At 49.3% G+C, this 17,406-nt stretch overlaps 6 protein-coding genes across 6 annotated transcripts; 4 read left to right on the top strand and 2 right to left on the bottom strand.

Moving 5' to 3' along the window:
* Window positions 1–471: 471 nt before the first annotated feature.
* TrAtP1_012369 (uncharacterized protein) lies at window positions 472–774 on the top strand (the record flags this gene model as incomplete). The annotated part of the gene is made up of 1 exon (XM_066115499.1): window positions 472–774. The coding sequence occupies one exon, from the start codon at window positions 472–474 to the stop codon at window positions 772–774; it is 303 nt and encodes a 100-aa protein (XP_065971598.1).
* A 953-nt stretch (window positions 775–1,727) lies between these two features.
* On the top strand, window positions 1,728–4,240 carry TrAtP1_012368 (uncharacterized protein). The gene is made up of 3 exons (XM_066115498.1): window positions 1,728–2,593; window positions 2,649–3,402; window positions 3,467–4,240. Exons 1-3 carry the CDS (start codon window positions 2,429–2,431, stop codon window positions 3,727–3,729), a joined length of 1,182 nt encoding a protein of 393 aa, XP_065971597.1. The 5' UTR covers window positions 1,728–2,428; the 3' UTR covers window positions 3,730–4,240.
* A 1,808-nt stretch (window positions 4,241–6,048) lies between these two features.
* Window positions 6,049–6,540, top strand: TrAtP1_012367 (uncharacterized protein; the record flags this gene model as incomplete). The annotated part of the gene is made up of 2 exons (XM_066115497.1): window positions 6,049–6,179; window positions 6,306–6,540. The coding sequence occupies 2 exons, from the start codon at window positions 6,049–6,051 to the stop codon at window positions 6,538–6,540; spliced, it is 366 nt and encodes a 121-aa protein (XP_065971596.1).
* Window positions 6,541–7,290: 750 nt separating this feature from the next.
* TrAtP1_012366 (uncharacterized protein) lies at window positions 7,291–7,638 on the bottom strand (the record flags this gene model as incomplete). Its single annotated transcript, XM_066115496.1, has 1 exon — window positions 7,291–7,638. The coding sequence occupies one exon, from the start codon at window positions 7,636–7,638 to the stop codon at window positions 7,291–7,293; it is 348 nt and encodes a 115-aa protein (XP_065971595.1).
* Window positions 7,639–8,153: 515 nt separating this feature from the next.
* TrAtP1_012365 (uncharacterized protein) lies at window positions 8,154–8,492 on the bottom strand (the record flags this gene model as incomplete). The annotated part of the gene is made up of 1 exon (XM_066115495.1): window positions 8,154–8,492. The coding sequence occupies exon 1, from the start codon at window positions 8,379–8,381 to the stop codon at window positions 8,154–8,156; it is 228 nt and encodes a 75-aa protein (XP_065971594.1). The 5' UTR covers window positions 8,382–8,492.
* Window positions 8,493–12,471: 3,979 nt separating this feature from the next.
* Window positions 12,472–17,219, top strand: TrAtP1_012364 (uncharacterized protein). Its single transcript, XM_014090244.2, has 6 exons — window positions 12,472–14,209; window positions 14,270–14,546; window positions 14,608–14,824; window positions 14,881–15,183; window positions 15,234–15,719; window positions 15,775–17,219. The coding sequence occupies exons 1-6, from the start codon at window positions 13,984–13,986 to the stop codon at window positions 16,552–16,554; spliced, it is 2,289 nt and encodes a 762-aa protein (XP_013945719.2). The 5' UTR covers window positions 12,472–13,983; the 3' UTR covers window positions 16,555–17,219.
* The last annotated feature ends 187 nt before the right edge of the window (window positions 17,220–17,406 follow it).

The following is a 17,406-nucleotide window of genomic DNA, read 5'->3' as shown; positions in this document are numbered from 1 at the left end:
TGCATCCAAGCACAGCGGAGCTGGAGCAGAAGAGACATGACTCTCTCGCCCCGTTGCGCCAGAAGTCACCCAAAAGTTATTGGAACGCTAACCCACTGATATGGAGGAGGACGGGCAATAGACTGACTGAATCGAACAATCTCTGGTCTTCGCTAGAGCTGGCACTGATACAAGTACAAGGGTATAGAATGAAAGCCTGGTCTATTAATCGTTTACAGGCAAGGCTTTCGCATGCCAATTACGCAGATGGGCAGAGAATTGTCTGCTTCCCTTTACCGGCACTGCATCTACTTGTACATGCCCGATACGGAGTATTTCATACGGCATATCGTCGCTCCAAGCTGCGCACTTCGCACCCACCCCACTGTCTGTGATGGTGAATTCGGCTGCTAGTGTCCACAACCACAGCCGCTATAGATTCAGCGGTTCCCCTTGGGGCAGCCTTGATGCTGGACGATCGGGTATTATAATATGGAGACTGTTTTTTTTTTGCTTTTTGCCTGGGATGCCCTGACAGGGCCACCGAAACAGCTACACCGCTCGCATGCCGGTCCATCGCTTACGGAATTCGCATTTCTATTATTGATTCCAGAGGGAGACATGCTAGCGAAAAGCCGCAAATGGCCGGGACGCTACTCGCTATCATCGTTTTCAATTAAGCACAGCGTCACACAAGCTTTGCATTCTCTTCGTACTGAGACTTGTATCCACTTGGCCCCTGGCAAAACGTTGATACCTTGTACTCTCAGTGCCTTGTTCTACCCTCCTGGCTAGTCGGCGCCTCTTCATTACACTTACACGGAGCACGTGTACGAGTACATGGCATGCACCGACGTCAGCATACGAGTGTGAGTAGATGATCAAGGAGAAACGAATGGTTGCACACCTGCATCCCGGGTAAATTTCACCTGCAGTTATCAAGGCAACTGGAATTGCTTGTAGTAGTACGGACCAGCTCTTTCATCTGCTGGTACAGTACAAGGACGTGGGCAGATTAGTGCTTGCTGCACGTCGACGGAGCATTGATCTGACTAGTATGATAGCTGCGTATCCTAATGATAACAGATCTAATGCTCCGTATGTGCAATCGGATCAGAGCCGTATGGCAGCTCGACGGCTCGGATGTGACTCTCCTCTTCTCTCACCCACTGGTCATCTCACGTACTGTGTATTGAGGCATTCTGCGCCTGCATCTCGACAATTGCGAAATCGTGGTTACAACTTCAGGCTTTGGGAGATGGGCCAGGCCGACCGCCAAAGCCTACGGCCACCTTCAGACGCCTCTACGGACGCCTCACCTTAAAGATCTCTGTTGCTAGGATCTTGTGCCTTACCCGCGCAGAGATTTCTCTGCTATACGAAAAAAGGCTTCAGCCAGCCCCGTCATACAGGACCGAAAGGGCTGCAGTCTAGGCTGCACGGTAACTGGCCTTGTCAGAATAGCATTTAGCACACACACCCCGCCGTTTTTACATCGACGCCTACTCGGCCTAAGCCCACCCACACTAGCCGCTTGCCTGCGTTTCTGTGGCCTTTCTATCTGGCTTCCCTAAATCGAAGGTTCATCAGAACAGGCTTTGGACCCGTGGAGCCGTGGCCCACCAGCACTTGTCTTTTGACTTCCCTGTCCATGCTTGTGGCGACCCCGTGCTGTCCCTGGACTCACTACACCACTGACTTGACCGGAGTTGTCAGACCAGCGCCACTTGGGGGCTTGAGTCGCGAATCCCTATTCATTTTGTTGCAAGGCTAATAACCCATGTTGCCGCTCCTATCGCAGAGGCTCGTCTATATTGCTCTTCTCCATCCCTCCATGCTACCACTCTATGATGCGACGTGCTCTTTTTAAAGTTCCGTGAGCCCACTTTATACTCCTCCATATTCCCTTGCTACCTGGCCTGCGTACTCTACTTCTCCTGCCACTTATAATATTGGCCTGCCCTCCTCCCAGCGGTCCCTACGGCTTCTCTTTTGTGGCTGGTTTACATTCACGGCTCTCAACAATTCCCTGTTTTGGCAACCTATTTATTAGTTCGGTGCATCTACCCGCCTTCGACTCGACACAATACATCCTGGCTGTGTAATTGCGTTCAATACCAACACCGGTTTCCCTTGAGTTTCAGTTACGAAGTGGCTGGGCGTTCGTTTCGATATCATTTTTTGGTTCAATTAATTTCCAAAACTTCATTTGGGCGGTATCTTTCTGCCTGGTCCTCTTGTCAAAATAGGGCTTGTGTCTGGAAGTGTTGAGTGCAACAAAAACGCCAACCTTTTCTTCACACACACACATATATATATTCAGGCTTGCACCCCCAGCTTTGACGTCTGGACAACTGAATCTGTCAGCCTGATCCGACAACTTGATCTGAAATTCGATCCGGCAACTTGCCTTGACAACAAATTGACTCCTCTTAACGGGGTTCCCTTTATGGACCCTAGCACCATTCGACTACCAATATCATTGGCATCATTAACCATCACACCTCATTCATCCACATCGTCATCCACGATGCACCCCTTTGATCGTCGCCTCCCCTATAGCGAGGGGGGAAGCTACTGCTTCGCAGCAAATCGAACTCCCCCCCTCAGAGATGTACATTTCTTCGCTTCCTCAAGACCTCTAACCCTGTTTGCTCATATGTTGTTAGATGTTCCCCGAAATCAACATGCACTTGGCCATACGCGAAGTTGCCGATCATATGTCACAGGCCCAGCAGGCCCACGAGTCCCAAGAGCCCCATGAGCGCGGCAGTTTCTCCTATTACATTACTTCACCCACGACTGAAAGGGGAATAAACCAAGACGAAGACGAAGAGGGATCGCCAAGAAGCCATGTTCCGCGGATATATCGTGGCCCTAGACACCGAGTCCCTCGCAGTCGTCAATTAAGCCCATCGTCAAGGAACTCAGAAAGATGGAGCACTCCAGCTAGAGCCTTTTCCGTTTCAACAAGGAGCATTCCTCCCCCAATCGAGATGAAGATACCATCTCCTGGTCCTCGCGTTGCTCTCCCAATCCTCACTCATCCACAGGTCGCTCTCCCGAGCTTGACCTCGGAGATAAAATTCGAAGACGAACCGCCAAGCAGACCTCGCGAACTCTCACGGGCTTACAGTTATGATTTTGCCATGCACCACGGACCTCCAAGCCCCATTCGGCCGCTTGAGCGCACTTCGTTCTCATCCAGTGTCTTCTCCACGCCTCACTACCACGATGCGGCCCACTTTGAGAACCAGGAACCTGCCACCCCCGCAAGGGAAACGAGGTCTCGGAAAAGACGTGGTAACCTTCCCAGAGACACGACAGACAAACTACGGGCGTGGTTTGACGACCATTTATCGCATCCCTATCCTACAGAGGATGAAAAGCAAGAGTTTATACGCAGAACGGGACTCCAAATGAGTAAGTATTTGATACCCTACTATCGCCAACATTGAGACTCCAGGCTAACAATCTCGCCCTCAAGACCAAATCTCCAACTGGTTTATTAACGCCAGAAGACGCTACTTACCACTTATCAAGAAGAAGATGGCTGAAAAGGCGGCAGCTGAAGCCAAGGCGGCTTCCGAAGCCCTCCAAAATGGACAAGCTATAAGCAGTGAAAGCAACTTTGCCGCTTCGCCAGCTATCAGCGACGGCACAGCCTTTAGCGCTACTAGTGATGGTACAATCTACAGCGCCGCTAGCGATGGCACAATATTCAGCGACATTGTCAAACATGAGGCATGAAGCGGAACTTTTGCGGGGAAAAGAACCACCATGAAGAAATAGAAGACGGAAGAGACGTGAAAAAAAAAGAAGAAAAGAAAAGAAAGCCAAAAAAAAAAAAAAAAAGGAAGCCACGAAATACAGAAAGTGGTTTGGCGAAATGATATCACGACATTATACAATGATCGGTGGAAGCGTGTTTTCATGTCTCGACAGAGGCTTTTTTTTCTGCCCCCCCGGTTTGTTTATTCCGGTTACTACTACATACTTCACAGCGTGGAGTGGGCGTTTAGGAAGGCAAAGGGTAATCTAATAGGTAACTGGATATGATTGGCTCCAAAGGACTATATACTTTTTTCTTGTCTAGAGGCGGGAAAGAAGGATTACTGGGTATCGATTTATAGGGCATTTGGGCTCGCGGCGATTCTTGAACAAGGATACATCCGCCGAGCTCTCTTTTTTGTTTTTAAAAAGTTACTTGCGAAAAGAAACACCACAATCATGGTTTCACTTTTAATTGGTTTACGCAGCCATCTCATCTTCTTTAGAGTTCTTGCTCAATTGGAACTATTTGACGTGTTATCTTGCTTTGGTAAAATAATTTGACGTGTGATATGGCGCTTTTTTCCCCCTTCAAACCTGCCAAGTTTTTTTTCGCTTTAGTGATGATGATTAATTATATGAGTAGGAGGGTATTTGGGGGAGGCGAAAACAAATAATGATCAGCCTTCTCTTTTTACCAAGCCTCTTTCTTTTACAAACTACTTGATATGGTTTAGATTTTCGGAGTTTGCCTCGAGGAGAAAGACTATGTACCTAGGTAAAAACTCTGTTTACGCCTCTTTTTTTTTCTTCTCGGGTCAGCCATATGGCGGTTGATGATACTATGGGAGGGGTTTACAGTTATAGTGTAAGCCGGTTCGGCGCGGACTTTAAGCCCCCGGAGCTTGGCACTGGGAAGAAACAATGAAGAGAAAAAAAAGTGTGTTCCTTGGAGTAGCGTAAAGTTTTTTTTTTTTTTTTTTTTGCTAGTTGGAAGGATTTTACTTATTTATCTTTATCTATTCATTCATATTTTTTTTTTATCCTCTGTCAGAAGTCAAATCTTTGCCAAGGAAGAGCTGAGTGAGAGTTGTCTTTGGTGGCTTTTTGGTCTATAAAGTCGGCGGCGGCGGGCACTACTTTGTGTATGATATGGCTTGCGCGCCAATTGGGGGATGTAATCGCGCACTGCCGTATTAAGAAGTTGGTCTGCAGGCGGTACATTTTTTTTTTTTGGACTACACAAAGATTTAGATCCCGTATTGTCTATCCGTTTAAATGTTGCGTAAAAACGTGGATATGTGGCGGCGGTCGTCTACGTGGGCGCCGCCAAGGGCATATGATGTAGTGCTATAGGCCATCGGCGTATGTACTATTAGTTTAGTATTGGCCTCACTCGAAGTAGGCAATTCCTAGAGAAAAACAAGAAAATTCGCCTAGGAGGGAAGGGATCGGAAAATGCTACCATGGCTAGGATCAAGGAGGGAAAAGATTCACCCTGGGCCATGCGGCTTGGCACAGACAGCCTTTGAACTTTTTTTTTCTTTTCCTTTTGCCTTTCGGCTGCACTGGGTGAGAAAAAGCCCAAGCCCAGCTGAAGCTGATCCTAGCAATGATTCGGTGTAGCATGCTGTATAAGTGACATTCTCTGCTGCGTTTTACCTTGCAGTTCGTATTGCGATGCTCTTGGGAGGGGCAACGGTGCGAAAGCCGGGCCAGTGCAAATAGACTATTAGCCGAGGAAAATAGTGTTATCAAACGAAAACCGTCACGGTGCTAAATACTGGTTTGCTGTTTGGAGCTTCTTGTGCAGTAGCCAAAAGATTAACGAGCGTCAAAGGGGGGGGACTAATGCGGGAGGCAGAGTTTGACAGCAGCGGTGGGCGAATCGTAGCGCAAGAGATACTTTGCACGCGGCCGCTGCATGGTTTGATGGAGGGGGCCGAGACTTGATGGACGCGCAGTCTGACTGCTGCAGGCTCAAGACAGAAGGGAAAAAGAAGGGGAAGAGCTGGATGTGAGGTTAGGGGGGGGATGTTTCGGCGATCCATGGCATGTAACGTGCTATTCCGGTAAGCGAACGCGTCACTCGTACGAGAGGATTTTGACAGATGCTGCTTGTATAAGCCATCTGTAAGACTTGTGCTCCGTGCTCTGTGCCGTGGACGACTGACAGCAGCGTATATGCGCTGCTACGAAGCATCAGCGAGAGGCCAGAATCGGGCATCGCAAGGGCTGGGACCGCGGCAAACGGGGACGGATATGGAAGGTTGTCCATGCACACTCAGGGATTATGCCATGGTTGACTGGCGACAGGGCTGCCTTTTGCTCTCCTTGGTGATGCCCGGAACTTACCATGGCCAGGATGAAGAGCTGCTATCCATGCTTGCGCCTAAAGTTGGCGATCCAAGCTTGCATGGGTGTAATGGGTGTGTGTATGTGTATGGCTCGATTCGGTTTATGCGATGAACCAAGCTGGCACGAAGACAGTAGCCACAGTGCTTTGGCTGCTGAAGCATGAAGACGGAATGTCACTGATGGAACGAATCTCGTAGCGTTACGACGGCATGTGCCTATGAGGCAGATCATACGGCGAAGCGAGCCAGCAACAAGCGAGATGGGATAGTACAGGCGCGGACGACTCCATTCTCGCAGCATCACGATCGCTCATGGCGGCATGCACATCTGCTACCTGAATGGGACTGTCTTGCGCAAGACGTCGTGGCGCATCCACCTGCTGTAGAGGTCAATCTCCAATGGCGGAAGCGAGCACTCGACTCGCAGAAATAGGACTGCAAATGGAGCATCGCGGCGCGAATAGGAGGCGAAGGATATTAACGGCATGCTGGATGCTAGTCGTGTTCTTGCCGGCCCCAGTTGTGTGCCCCCTCGCACGGAGAACCTAGGCGTCAGGTACAGTAGTGTGTCTGAGTACTGTACATACAGTATAGTATGATGGGTGCTCGTACGAGCGAGTGCTGTACGTGTACATTGCAGGGCACATTGCAGGGCTAGCAGGCAATATGGACATGACGCGAGGAGCTGAATAAAGCTTGAACAGATGGGATCCAGCAAAGCGTGTGATGGATGTGATGGTGCAGGGGGTGCTTGGAGCTCATGGGTGGCTGTCGACTAGCAAATCCCTGCTGCAGCAGAAAGCTACAGGGGCTGTGCTCCCTGCCATGCAGCTCCAGGGAGTTGGTAAAAGTGTCAAAAAAAGACGCTGCTGGAAATAGCATACTGGCACATCCTTTTGCATGCTCTGTAGTGGCACTAGCCTGGATGGCAGCATCCTTCCGAAGAGCCGCTTTGCTTTTTGCTGCCTTGCCTTGCCTTGTCTCGCCTCGTCTGGCCGTGCTGGGGTCTATTCGATGCAGCGCCAGGTACTATATTCGTGTGGCTGGGGAGGGCGTCAAGGGCGCCAGCTCCTACTGTACGTGGACTGCAAGCTGAGTCAGGACCAGTCAGTACAGGCACGAAGACAGGGACAGCACAGCACAGCAACGCAGCGACGACAGCCACTGGGAGAAGCCGGAAAGGCTAAAAGGGCGCCTGGCCAGCTCTTTGACTTGCGCGCGGCCCTGTCCTGTCCAGTCCAGATGCGTTGCGCGCGGGCGCTTCTCCCGGTTCCCCGAGCGCCCAACTGGCGGCAATCGCTAGTGCGCTGGGAATGGTTTTGACATGTGCGGGAGTGGGACGAGGGCCGGGAAGTGGGAAACGCTGGTGGGCATTGCTGGAGACGTCGATCCAGCGGTTTGCTGTGCGGCTGATGGTGGAGGTGGATGGCGCAGTGCCGCACAGCACAGTGTGCAGGAGCAGAGACAAGGAGAGAGTGGCAGCGTCGCAGAGCAGAGGGATTGCGCTTATGCATGTATGCACGTTGTACATGCGGCGTTATGCGTGTAAGTGATCCGGGCGGGCTGATTGGCCGCCAGACATGCACAAAGTCACCGAATACCACGTCGGTGAGCGCAGGATGCGGTTGATTCCACGTGCTGGGCTGCACCGGACAGGGGCACTGATAGGCATCGCCAGGATAGGACTGCGTCGGCGAACATTCGACGACTGCCAGTGTTGACAGCTGAATCCAGGCAGTGGATTGCCCAGCAGATCCCCTCTTCTCTGGTGCCAGATTTACGGCCGAGACGATGGGTTCAGTGATGCTTCAGAACTGACTAAGCGAGCCGCCAGGGGGTCTTGGCAGCTCTTCGGGGGTCGCTTGGCCGAGCTGGCGCGGCAATCTGGTAAATGCGGTCCGAGCTGCCTGCTGACTACGCCTACGCCGCATGAATCGGGATGCTGGGGCAGCCCCTCTGCAGAAACCGGTTTGGGAAATGAGGCTTGCCCCATCCACTCATTCATCCATTCATCCATCCACCCATTCATCCAGCCCAGCCCGCTGGTCAGTGGCTCTGCCCGCCAGGTGCTGCAAGCCGGCCGTGATTGGCCACCAGACAGCCACAAGCGTTGCCAGCTGAAGCCCAGTTGAGCCACTCAGTTGAGCCACTGGCCTCGCAAACTCTTTCCTCGTCCTCGAAGCTCGTGTGGGTTCTGGGGGTGGTGGCTCCAAGTTTGCGGTTTGCGGTTTGCGGCTGGCCTGGCCTGGGTCGGATCTCGCTAGGCTGTTGCATGGAGGCAAAGTCGCAGTGATCTCGATATCGGCAAAACGTACACCCAGCGCCAGGACTGCCGAATTGCTTTTACAAGTGTGCATGCATAAGCGGTGGCTAGCAGCACATGCCCTGCAGGGAACGGAGCAGTGCCTGTATATCGCAGGTCCTCTGGCCTTGCCCGGTCACGTTTCTGCTCTGCTCATGGGCCTGGCCGCCTGTCAAGACATCAGAGCGCATCGCCTATGATTCGTTTACTACATGCGGAAATTTAACCAGCAGAGACGCCAAAAGAAGATTCCGAGGCCGGGGGCGCCCATGCTCGCCCAAACGGTGCAACGTGGGGGCCATGGGTCCTTGCTGATGCTAGCAGCGTCGACTACGGACACTACGAGCAGTTTGAAGGGCCATGTTGTTGGTACAGCATACTTGTAGCAATACGACGGAATCTCGACGGAATCTCTTTGCATGAGGAGGCAGTGGGCTATTGCGGAGAACAGTACTTGATAATCTACAGCAGTCTAGGCCTCAGGTTGTTCTCCAGGAGCTGAGAAAGGCCCATCAAACTATTGCAGTGGGTGGATTCTCAAAGGATGAGATGGTACGGCTTGACTTTTTGGTATCCTCTTCGGCAACATGGCCTTGAATGACAGCTATTGGCAGCGGGATAACCGATTCCGATGGTAGCAGTGCATAGAAGCATTACTGCCAAGAATACGCTGCTCATATGGCTGGACTGCTACAGCACACCTTTGACGCAGTGGATTTCGAGCATCAGGGCTCTTTTTTCGCCTCCGCTCCCGAATAGCTTGCACGCCAAGTACGCGTACGACTGACATGATATGACATGACATGACACGAGCCCACCCCCTTCAATTAGACTAGGCATTTCCCCCGAGATTTGTCGGAATGTGGGTGCTGATACCTGCACATCTACAGTTTGGGACTGTTTCCCTCGGCCGATATCTCATATCAAGCGTGGGTCACCGCCCGCCACGCTTCTTTAGCCTGCATGACGAACTCCAGGCGTCGAGATGAACTCCTTTTGATTCATCAGCCTTGCCAGGCAGCAAGCCCCTTTTCGCCCCTCAGCAAAGGTGCCCCTCGGATGGCCCCCTCAATATTGCTAGTCGTGTCAACCATTAGCGTTGACACCTGCTACAGTAGCACGTCTTGTTCCAGCACCGCGGCTAGTAATGAGCAGATTAGTCTATGGAGTTTTGACAACTTAGCTTGACGTTAAGGGAAGCTATCCGCCATATATGCGGAGTACTAGTCTATGATCTACCCTGAGATTCTGTCTGACGGATTATCCGATCATTACCTAATACTGGGATTCTCTAATCTCTTTGTTCTTTTAAAGTTGGATCTAAAAAACATCGCTGGCGTACTAGCACAGCTCAAACCTCTGGGGGGCGTGAACATAGAGATACGAGCAATGCGACGGACGGGATGAGGCAAAACATTGGCGTTTGCCATTTTTTTTTCTCTCGAAACACTTCCCGAAAGGCTACGGGGGGACTAGGCTAACCCGCAACAATGGGGGAGAGGATATACCCGGTGGCAAAGTCAATTCCTGTCAGTGGCAAAAGGTCTGGCGTTCCCTTCAATTAGAAAGGGCGCTAGGGAAGTTTTTTTTTCTTTCCTGCGCGGACGTTGTTTTCTGTCAGTTGTTCTAGCGGCCAGTCAAATTTGATAGATGGGTCAGTAAACCTTAGTGCATGTAACGGTCCTGAAATTTAAAAGTTGTGTGTTGTTGGAGGTGGTATTTGGGAAGCAGTGGAAGATGTCTTTATGGGGTTTGGGTTAAGCCAAGGCAATAGACAGTTATTGCAATCAGAGGTGGGAAGATTGACAGTCCATGTAATCCAGGGTGTGAACAGTTCATAGACAAGTCTTTTAGAGAACACGTAGTATTTCTCCAGTAGCCATCATGTTGATATTTGTGCATCTGGGCTCATCTATCTCGGCTGACTTGTAAATAATTCTTCAGTTTTCAGGCATATGACGAGTTGTGGTTCATGTCGTAAGTGAGATGTTGAGTCGATTATACAAAGCACCTATGATTATAAAAGTCACATTGTGTGTCTTTATGATTGTAGAAAAAAGGCAGAGAGAAAGGTCGTCCATCTAGAGTTCAGGGCCAGGGTAATTTCCTAGCTTGTAAACAACTCATGTGATGAATCAAGTCGTGGAAAATGATTGTTTGCTGCGACGTATAATAAGGAAAAATATAATTGCATGCTTTATATGATCGAGTACTTCAGCTAGATACGAGTTCCAGAGCTCTTTGTGCATCGTGCCGGTAGGTAGGTTTATTATATTCTCATCCATTTTCTCCTTCCATTCAGATGTTAATTTGCTAACGTGGCCAGTCACCGAGGCTTTGTATCATCTGAGAGCCTGTGGTCTATATGCATTGCACTTGGGTTGTCTGAGAGTTGTTTGAAGTTATATGCAGCTATTCACCATCATGTAGTCTTAATTCTTTTTTTTTTTTTTTTTTTTTTGTGTGTTATCTCACATATATGTGTTGTTACAGCGCTGCATAGAAAACTGCAATTGATTCAATGTGAGCTTGATATGTTTACTATGAGAAAGAATACGGATTTCTCATTTATGAGGATGTACTGAGAATCACTAGCGACCAAGTATATGACGGCCTTTTACCACTCCGAGTCAACTTTGTTTATGGCGTTCACGGCTGGTGGGATCAAAAAGCCAGACCGTTAGGATGACTACATCGGTGTTTTTAGACACAAAGGGGATAGTTTGCACAAAATATCTCATGCTGAGTGGTTCATTGTGGTGTTGTAGGGACTTTTGATATTAACGAGAGACAAGTAGCCAAGAACAGTCGTAGTGTGAGTCAGATACTCAGGCATGAATTGACGCACGATACGAGTTAACTTACCGCCTTCAAATTCCATAAAGTAACCATCAAGGACAAATAGCTGATGACAAACATTAAGATCGTTCTTTGCTGTTAACCTCACTCATTTCAACAATAGTGTAGAGGCTTGGCGTGCTCTTGTCACACGAGCTGCTACCTTGCGATTACCTTCTTAATTTGAAAGGCAAGAAAGCGTTACTGAAGCAAATTAATAAGATCCCTGATAGTATTTGGACCTGAGACGGCAAATCTTGATCAAAAATGTATCATAGGCTATCCTTGTGAATGCGGTGCTTGTCAAATGACTCTCACCCGGTGGTGGTAGATGCTGAATGGGCACGAAAACCCATCATTGCCTGCCCTTTCTACGGGAAGCTAGCATAGGATCTGTTTGTTTCTTCAAAGAAGATAAAAAGAGAGGGGAGTGGATACGTTATCGTGCGTAGAATCGTCGGCGCGGAAGATTTGCCAAGGAAGCGCCGTTCTCATCGTATCCTTTTCGCTTTATCAAGCAGATAATGTATATTAATGGTAGAATCTGAGACGCGCATTCATTCTATCAAGGTGCGAGTAGATATAAATGGATAGGAAATGCATAAATGGCTCATCTCAACTAAATCACGATGCCGCGATATAAAGTACATCCTCAAGCATTATGAGCATAGCTCAAGAGAGCACATTTGTCAGCATATAACATAATCCTGACGCCCTCAGATTTGTTCTATACTACCTTCAACTTCCAGGCCATGAGGCCTCTCCGCTGTGAGATCCATCTCATCTTCCAAACATGAATCCAACTTCATCATCGCCAATGGCGAGGATCTCATGCATGATAGCAAGGCTCTGAGCGCTTGGTACGAGAAAGATCGCTCGCGCCGTGGTAGTATTAGTAGCTGTAATTGCAGGTACGTTGGTCAAGAAAGCACGGAAGAGAAGAAGAGGAACCGAAGATGAGAGCAAACGAGATGGTATCACCATGTAAAAGGGGGTTGAAGAGGCCTGACCGGGAGCGAATGGTGTCAACCAAAAATGATACCACCGGCTATCTTAGTGAAACGGACCGAACTATGAGCCGATGAATGCGTAGATAAGATCTTTCTGAATTATGTCGTAATTTCTGCGGATCCTCGCAAGTATCGTAAATCGTGCAATAGCCATGTAATGGAATTCTCACACCAAGGTTAAAGGACCACTTTGTTATATCTTTGACTATTCTTTGGCTCAAAGCAACAAACTATATAACACAATCCAATGAATTTGAGCTGTTGAAAACATATAAAGGATCAATCCGGTTTGAACTTGTGAAATTTCCCATCTATGCCGTATCTAAAATTTCCGACTCACTGCCATTTCCGTGTTGCCATCTCCTCTTTCGTCTTCTACCGTCGTTATTTCCCTTCCTTCTTAATTTTCGTCACAGATACTATCCGTATAGCTGAATCTATTGCATTTAAAGTCGTACGCAAGGTTATAGGCTGCTGCAGTTGTGTGACGAACAAGCAAAACCTTGTACGCTTACTATTGGGGGCTTAGGCCATCCGTGAACACACCAATCTCAAGAGCTATTGTTCGGGCCCTCATTCTAAATTGCAAGGCGACATACTGCAATGAGCTCTACAATCTTTGCGTAAATGGATGGAGATGCTCTCATTGCATAAGCAAAGCCTGAGCTATTTTTACTTTAGCCTTATTTCTGATGAGATATAGTCTATATATAAGCATATCTCTCGCCGCACTCCGTAAAGCTCCTCTCACAATATGAGACTGGCAATTTGAACGTTTTGTTCTGAATCTCATTCGTCGAGTATGACGGGCTGCGCCCCATGCTGTAAGGCAGTTATGATATGCACTATTTACCAATACAATGCACTCATCCGGCATATGACGTCTGCTGCGGGTGACTATACTCGTTTAAAATAGCTGCTTATTTTATAATAATCAACAAGCGTAAGCAATTCTTTCCCTCTTCAAACCCAAACTATATATGGCGTGTTACCTACGTAGCCTTGCATGTTGATGACTCAACAGGAAAATATCTAGTCTCTATCTTTCAGTGCTGCTTTTATCACGGCGACGTAAGCCGGAGCCTGCCTGTGCCATGAACCGACATGACCGAACGCGAGCGCCGTATGTGTGACACGCTTCCCCCGAGGATTCAGACACGTTGCAAGAAGAAAGGGTCAGAAGCTATTCCATATCAGCGGTTCCTCGGAATCGCGAGCCAGAACAATCTTTGCTGTCAAAGCTGAGCGTGGCTGGCCGGTGGCTGCGATTAGAAAGCCTGAGACGCAGGTATCGGGCTTAAGTCAAAAACCCGAGGTCTAGAGCACCAGATTGCCTTTATAAGCTCGCCGAGCGCTGGCTGCTTGGCTAAGAGTCATTCCTCCAATTGGCGGGAGAAGCATAATTGCCCGTTGACTCGGGGTCGGATGTCGGACTTCGGCACAAAAACGCTCCGCTCCCGGCTTAAGGAAAACGTGACTTCGCGTGAATACGGCGCGGACATTGGTAAGCCTGGATTGCTAGGGCCGGATTGACCTGGGTTGATGTTCACGTCACGGTTCTCAGAAGCTGTATCTGCCTCGTCTGGGTTGCGTGCACCAGAGACGAGTCGTGTGTTTCGGCCTCCAGCGCTATATAGAAGCTCTGGTGGCTTCTGTCGTGTCTCACCTCGCCAAACTGCCCTGTGACAGCCCGCCGGCCACGGATGTGACTCTCCTTTTTCCCGCCATGTCGTCGACCGATGCCGTGACCCAGGCCGACGCCTCCGAGGCGTCTATGCAGGGCACAGAACCCCTTGCCTGCGTCTCGTGCCGGGCGAGGAAGCTCAAGTGTGACCGAACGAAGCCTGCCTGTACTCGCTGCGTCAAAGTAAACAACGAATGTGTGTATCCCGAGTCACGGAGGAAGCCAACTTTCAAGCGGCGCAATGTCAAGGAGCTGGAAGCTCGATTAGGTATTTTATATCCGTAAAAAGGTCCATCTTAGTTATGCAAGCTTACTCATTCTTCATTAGCTCAAGTCGAAGAATACCTCAAAGAGGTCAATAGAGGAGGCCATGATGATGGAGCCATCATGCTGGACGAGCCTGACATTAACCTGGGCGACCTTCCATTTCCCGCTGATAATATCAGCCAGGCCAACACTTCTAGCACCGCATCAGATCCAAATCTGTCCTTTGACATTCCAAACTTTGCTGGCCAAGAGGATGGTACTGGCACCTTTATGAATGGTCAGTTAATGGGGCTAGGCATGTCTGAGACACTGCCTCCCTTTGAGGTGATTGAGGAATTGTAAGCTTGATATCTCTTCTCTTCGCCATCTCTTGGAAAGGGTGAATGCTAATAGTTGTAGGCACAACGTCTACTTCTCGACACATTATCACTTTCTTCCCATTATTCACTCTGGCCGCTACTATCAGTCATTTTATGGACCGCCAACGAGAAAACCACCAATGTGTTTACAGTACGGAATCTGGGCATACTCTGCTAGCGGTCATGCCAAGTACGACCAGTATGCCGAAGCTTTCTACAAAAGAGCACGGCAGTACATAGAAGCGGATGAGATGAGAGTGAGTCAACTTCTTTCCCCACCTATGCGCCATGTTCCCTAACTCAGTAATTCCAGAGCGACGGCGAACATTTTGTTACAGTAAATCACGCTCAAGCATGGGCCATCATTGCCAGCTATGAGGCTAAAACGATGTTGTTCACAAGAGCATCCATGAGTGCCTCTCGCTATGTTCGGCTTGTCCAGATGCTTGGGCTGGATAGGCTTGATAGAGAAGGAGATGATATTCCCCCTACGCTCGGCCCGATTTCTAACTGGACAGAGCTCGAAGAGCGGAGGAGAGTTTTTTGGGGTGCATTCGCAATTGATGCACATGCGAGCATGGCAACGGGCTGGGCAAATATGATTAAATCTGAAGATGTGAGAACTTATTGGCTCTATCGCTGCGAGATGATACTGACAGAATATAGGTCATGACGCGCCTTCCAGCCTCCGAAGAAGCATTTGTGTCAGGAAATGAAGAGAAAACCGTGTTTTTGGAAGAAGTATTTACGGGAGCGCCCTTTGAGAGCTTTTCTGGCGCCATTGTTATCTGCGAGGTCTTCAAGATTATCTTGCGACACGTGCACGGGGCAAAACCTTCTGATCACGCCGACGATCTGTTAAACGGCCAGTACTGGAAGCGCCACCGCGATCTCGACAATAAGCTATCGAGTCTTTTCATGTTTCTACCCGAGAAATTTCGCCTACCGCAAAGGATCGGAGACCCGGCTGCGGTGCATGCAAATCTGAATTTGCACGCTTCCATCATCTGCCTCCATCATGCTGCCATTGAGACTGCGGAGAAGTATGGCTTCAACGAAAACATTAAACAGAGCAGTCTATGCAGGCTAAGGGCTGCCGCCGAAGAGATTGTCAATATTATCAAAATGACGTCTCACCACACCTCATTTTTCGTACGTATTGTTTCTCTGACAGGCCATATGATATTAAACTAACCACGACAAACAGAAAACTCAGCTTTGTGCGCTCTCCTTGTATTGCGCTACGACTGTATACGTTTATCTGGCCAAGGATGATCCTGTGGCTGGCGTGACTCCCATCGACGTTTCTAACCTGGAAATCATTATCAACGCAATGGAGGCTATTGGTCGCATTCACATGGTTACAACGGCCTTCCTACAGCAAGCGTGTCTTGATATCGAGCGAAATGGCTTGACGTCAAGTCTCAAACTGCCATCTCTATCGAAATATCGCGACCTTTTCGGCGGCCCGGCGTCCAGTATCCCTCTACTAGCTCGAAGCTCGATTTCGAAGCATACTGAGATGTCACCACCGTTGCCCGGAAGGCTGCCTCTTGGTATGCCTAAAGGAAATAGGCGGCCGGCTGGTTTGAGAATGAGCAAGCCCCTTAGCTCTCTTACAGGCGTCCAGCCGGAGATGCATCACACAACAGACTGCTTCAATGCTATTCTCGGCGCCGTTACCCGAAACGTGGCGCCAAAACAGTCCGCTCCTGTTAGCAACAAGCGGAGGCGTGTAGCTGTAAGCCCTGTGCCAGAGTCGGTCATGACGGGTAACTCTAAGGAATCTGGGACATCGGCGGCCAGGAACTTCCGCTACAACCTCAGTGGGGGACGTGCAGATACCTCTACACACCATCTATGGCCTCAGGGGGGATATGGAGTTGAATATTCAAGGTGTTGTCGACCCGATTTTTGCACTTCCGGACCGCACCACTTCATCAGAGTCATCACCAGCACAACGCGGAACAGAGCCCTTTTCAGGTAGCAGCAATACGTCACCCGGCCTTGGCCTTGGAAACACACCCGAAGAAAATCGTATAGATCTTCGGCAATTCCAAGGCCGCGTTGCGACGCCGATTTGGCAAAGCACGGAAGAGGGGCTTTTCAACCACATTACAGAAACAATTGCTCAATTTTCGGGAGATGGCGATGATCCCTGGGCGATTTTAAACGGAGAGAATAGTTGGAATGGTGGCACTACAACATTGTGAATGGCGTTTGGGTGCGAGAATCAACAATCATTACTGGAGCATACTTTAGAAGCCGCGTAATTACGCGGCTGTGGACAAGAGAATATTTCTCTTTCGGTGCATAGCGGTTTTGGATAGGGCAGTGTACGATACGATACCCCGAGCGTGAGACAGACGCTACTCTTGTGAAATGGGTTACTTTGGCGTTCAGGATGGAACAGGATCAAGACGGCTGGTCTCATCACCTCTCTTTTTGGAAAACGGAACATTATATACAGATATCTACTGATAGAACATATGATGAAACATGCTGTATAAAGCGGCTTTGAAACCGTCAGTTGCTACGGTAACCAGAAAGCACGTAGGAGTTAAAGATCAGGCTGACTGCAGCCAATCGGTGGCCAGCCAAGATCCTGAATAGGGAATCTGCGGAGTGACTGGGCTACAGCTTGACGGAATCGTTTCACGTCTCCATTAACATGCCGAGGGACTTCCGTGCCTGAGATTTCGCAAGCCGAGAGATTTGTGCTTAAAGGGCGGTCAGGTGACAAAGCGATCCATCACTGAAGGTGTCCCCACATTGAGCTTAGGATGAGTTTGTTATTTCCGAGTTTATGGTTCGACTTGGAAACATGAATGCCGGACCT

This window comes from Trichoderma atroviride, chromosome 7, assembly GCF_020647795.1.
Source record: "Trichoderma atroviride chromosome 7, complete sequence".
Taxonomy (NCBI): domain Eukaryota; kingdom Fungi; phylum Ascomycota; class Sordariomycetes; order Hypocreales; family Hypocreaceae; genus Trichoderma; species Trichoderma atroviride.
The sequence above is the reverse complement of the archived record's forward strand: the minus strand, read 5'-3'. Positions and strand labels throughout refer to the sequence as shown.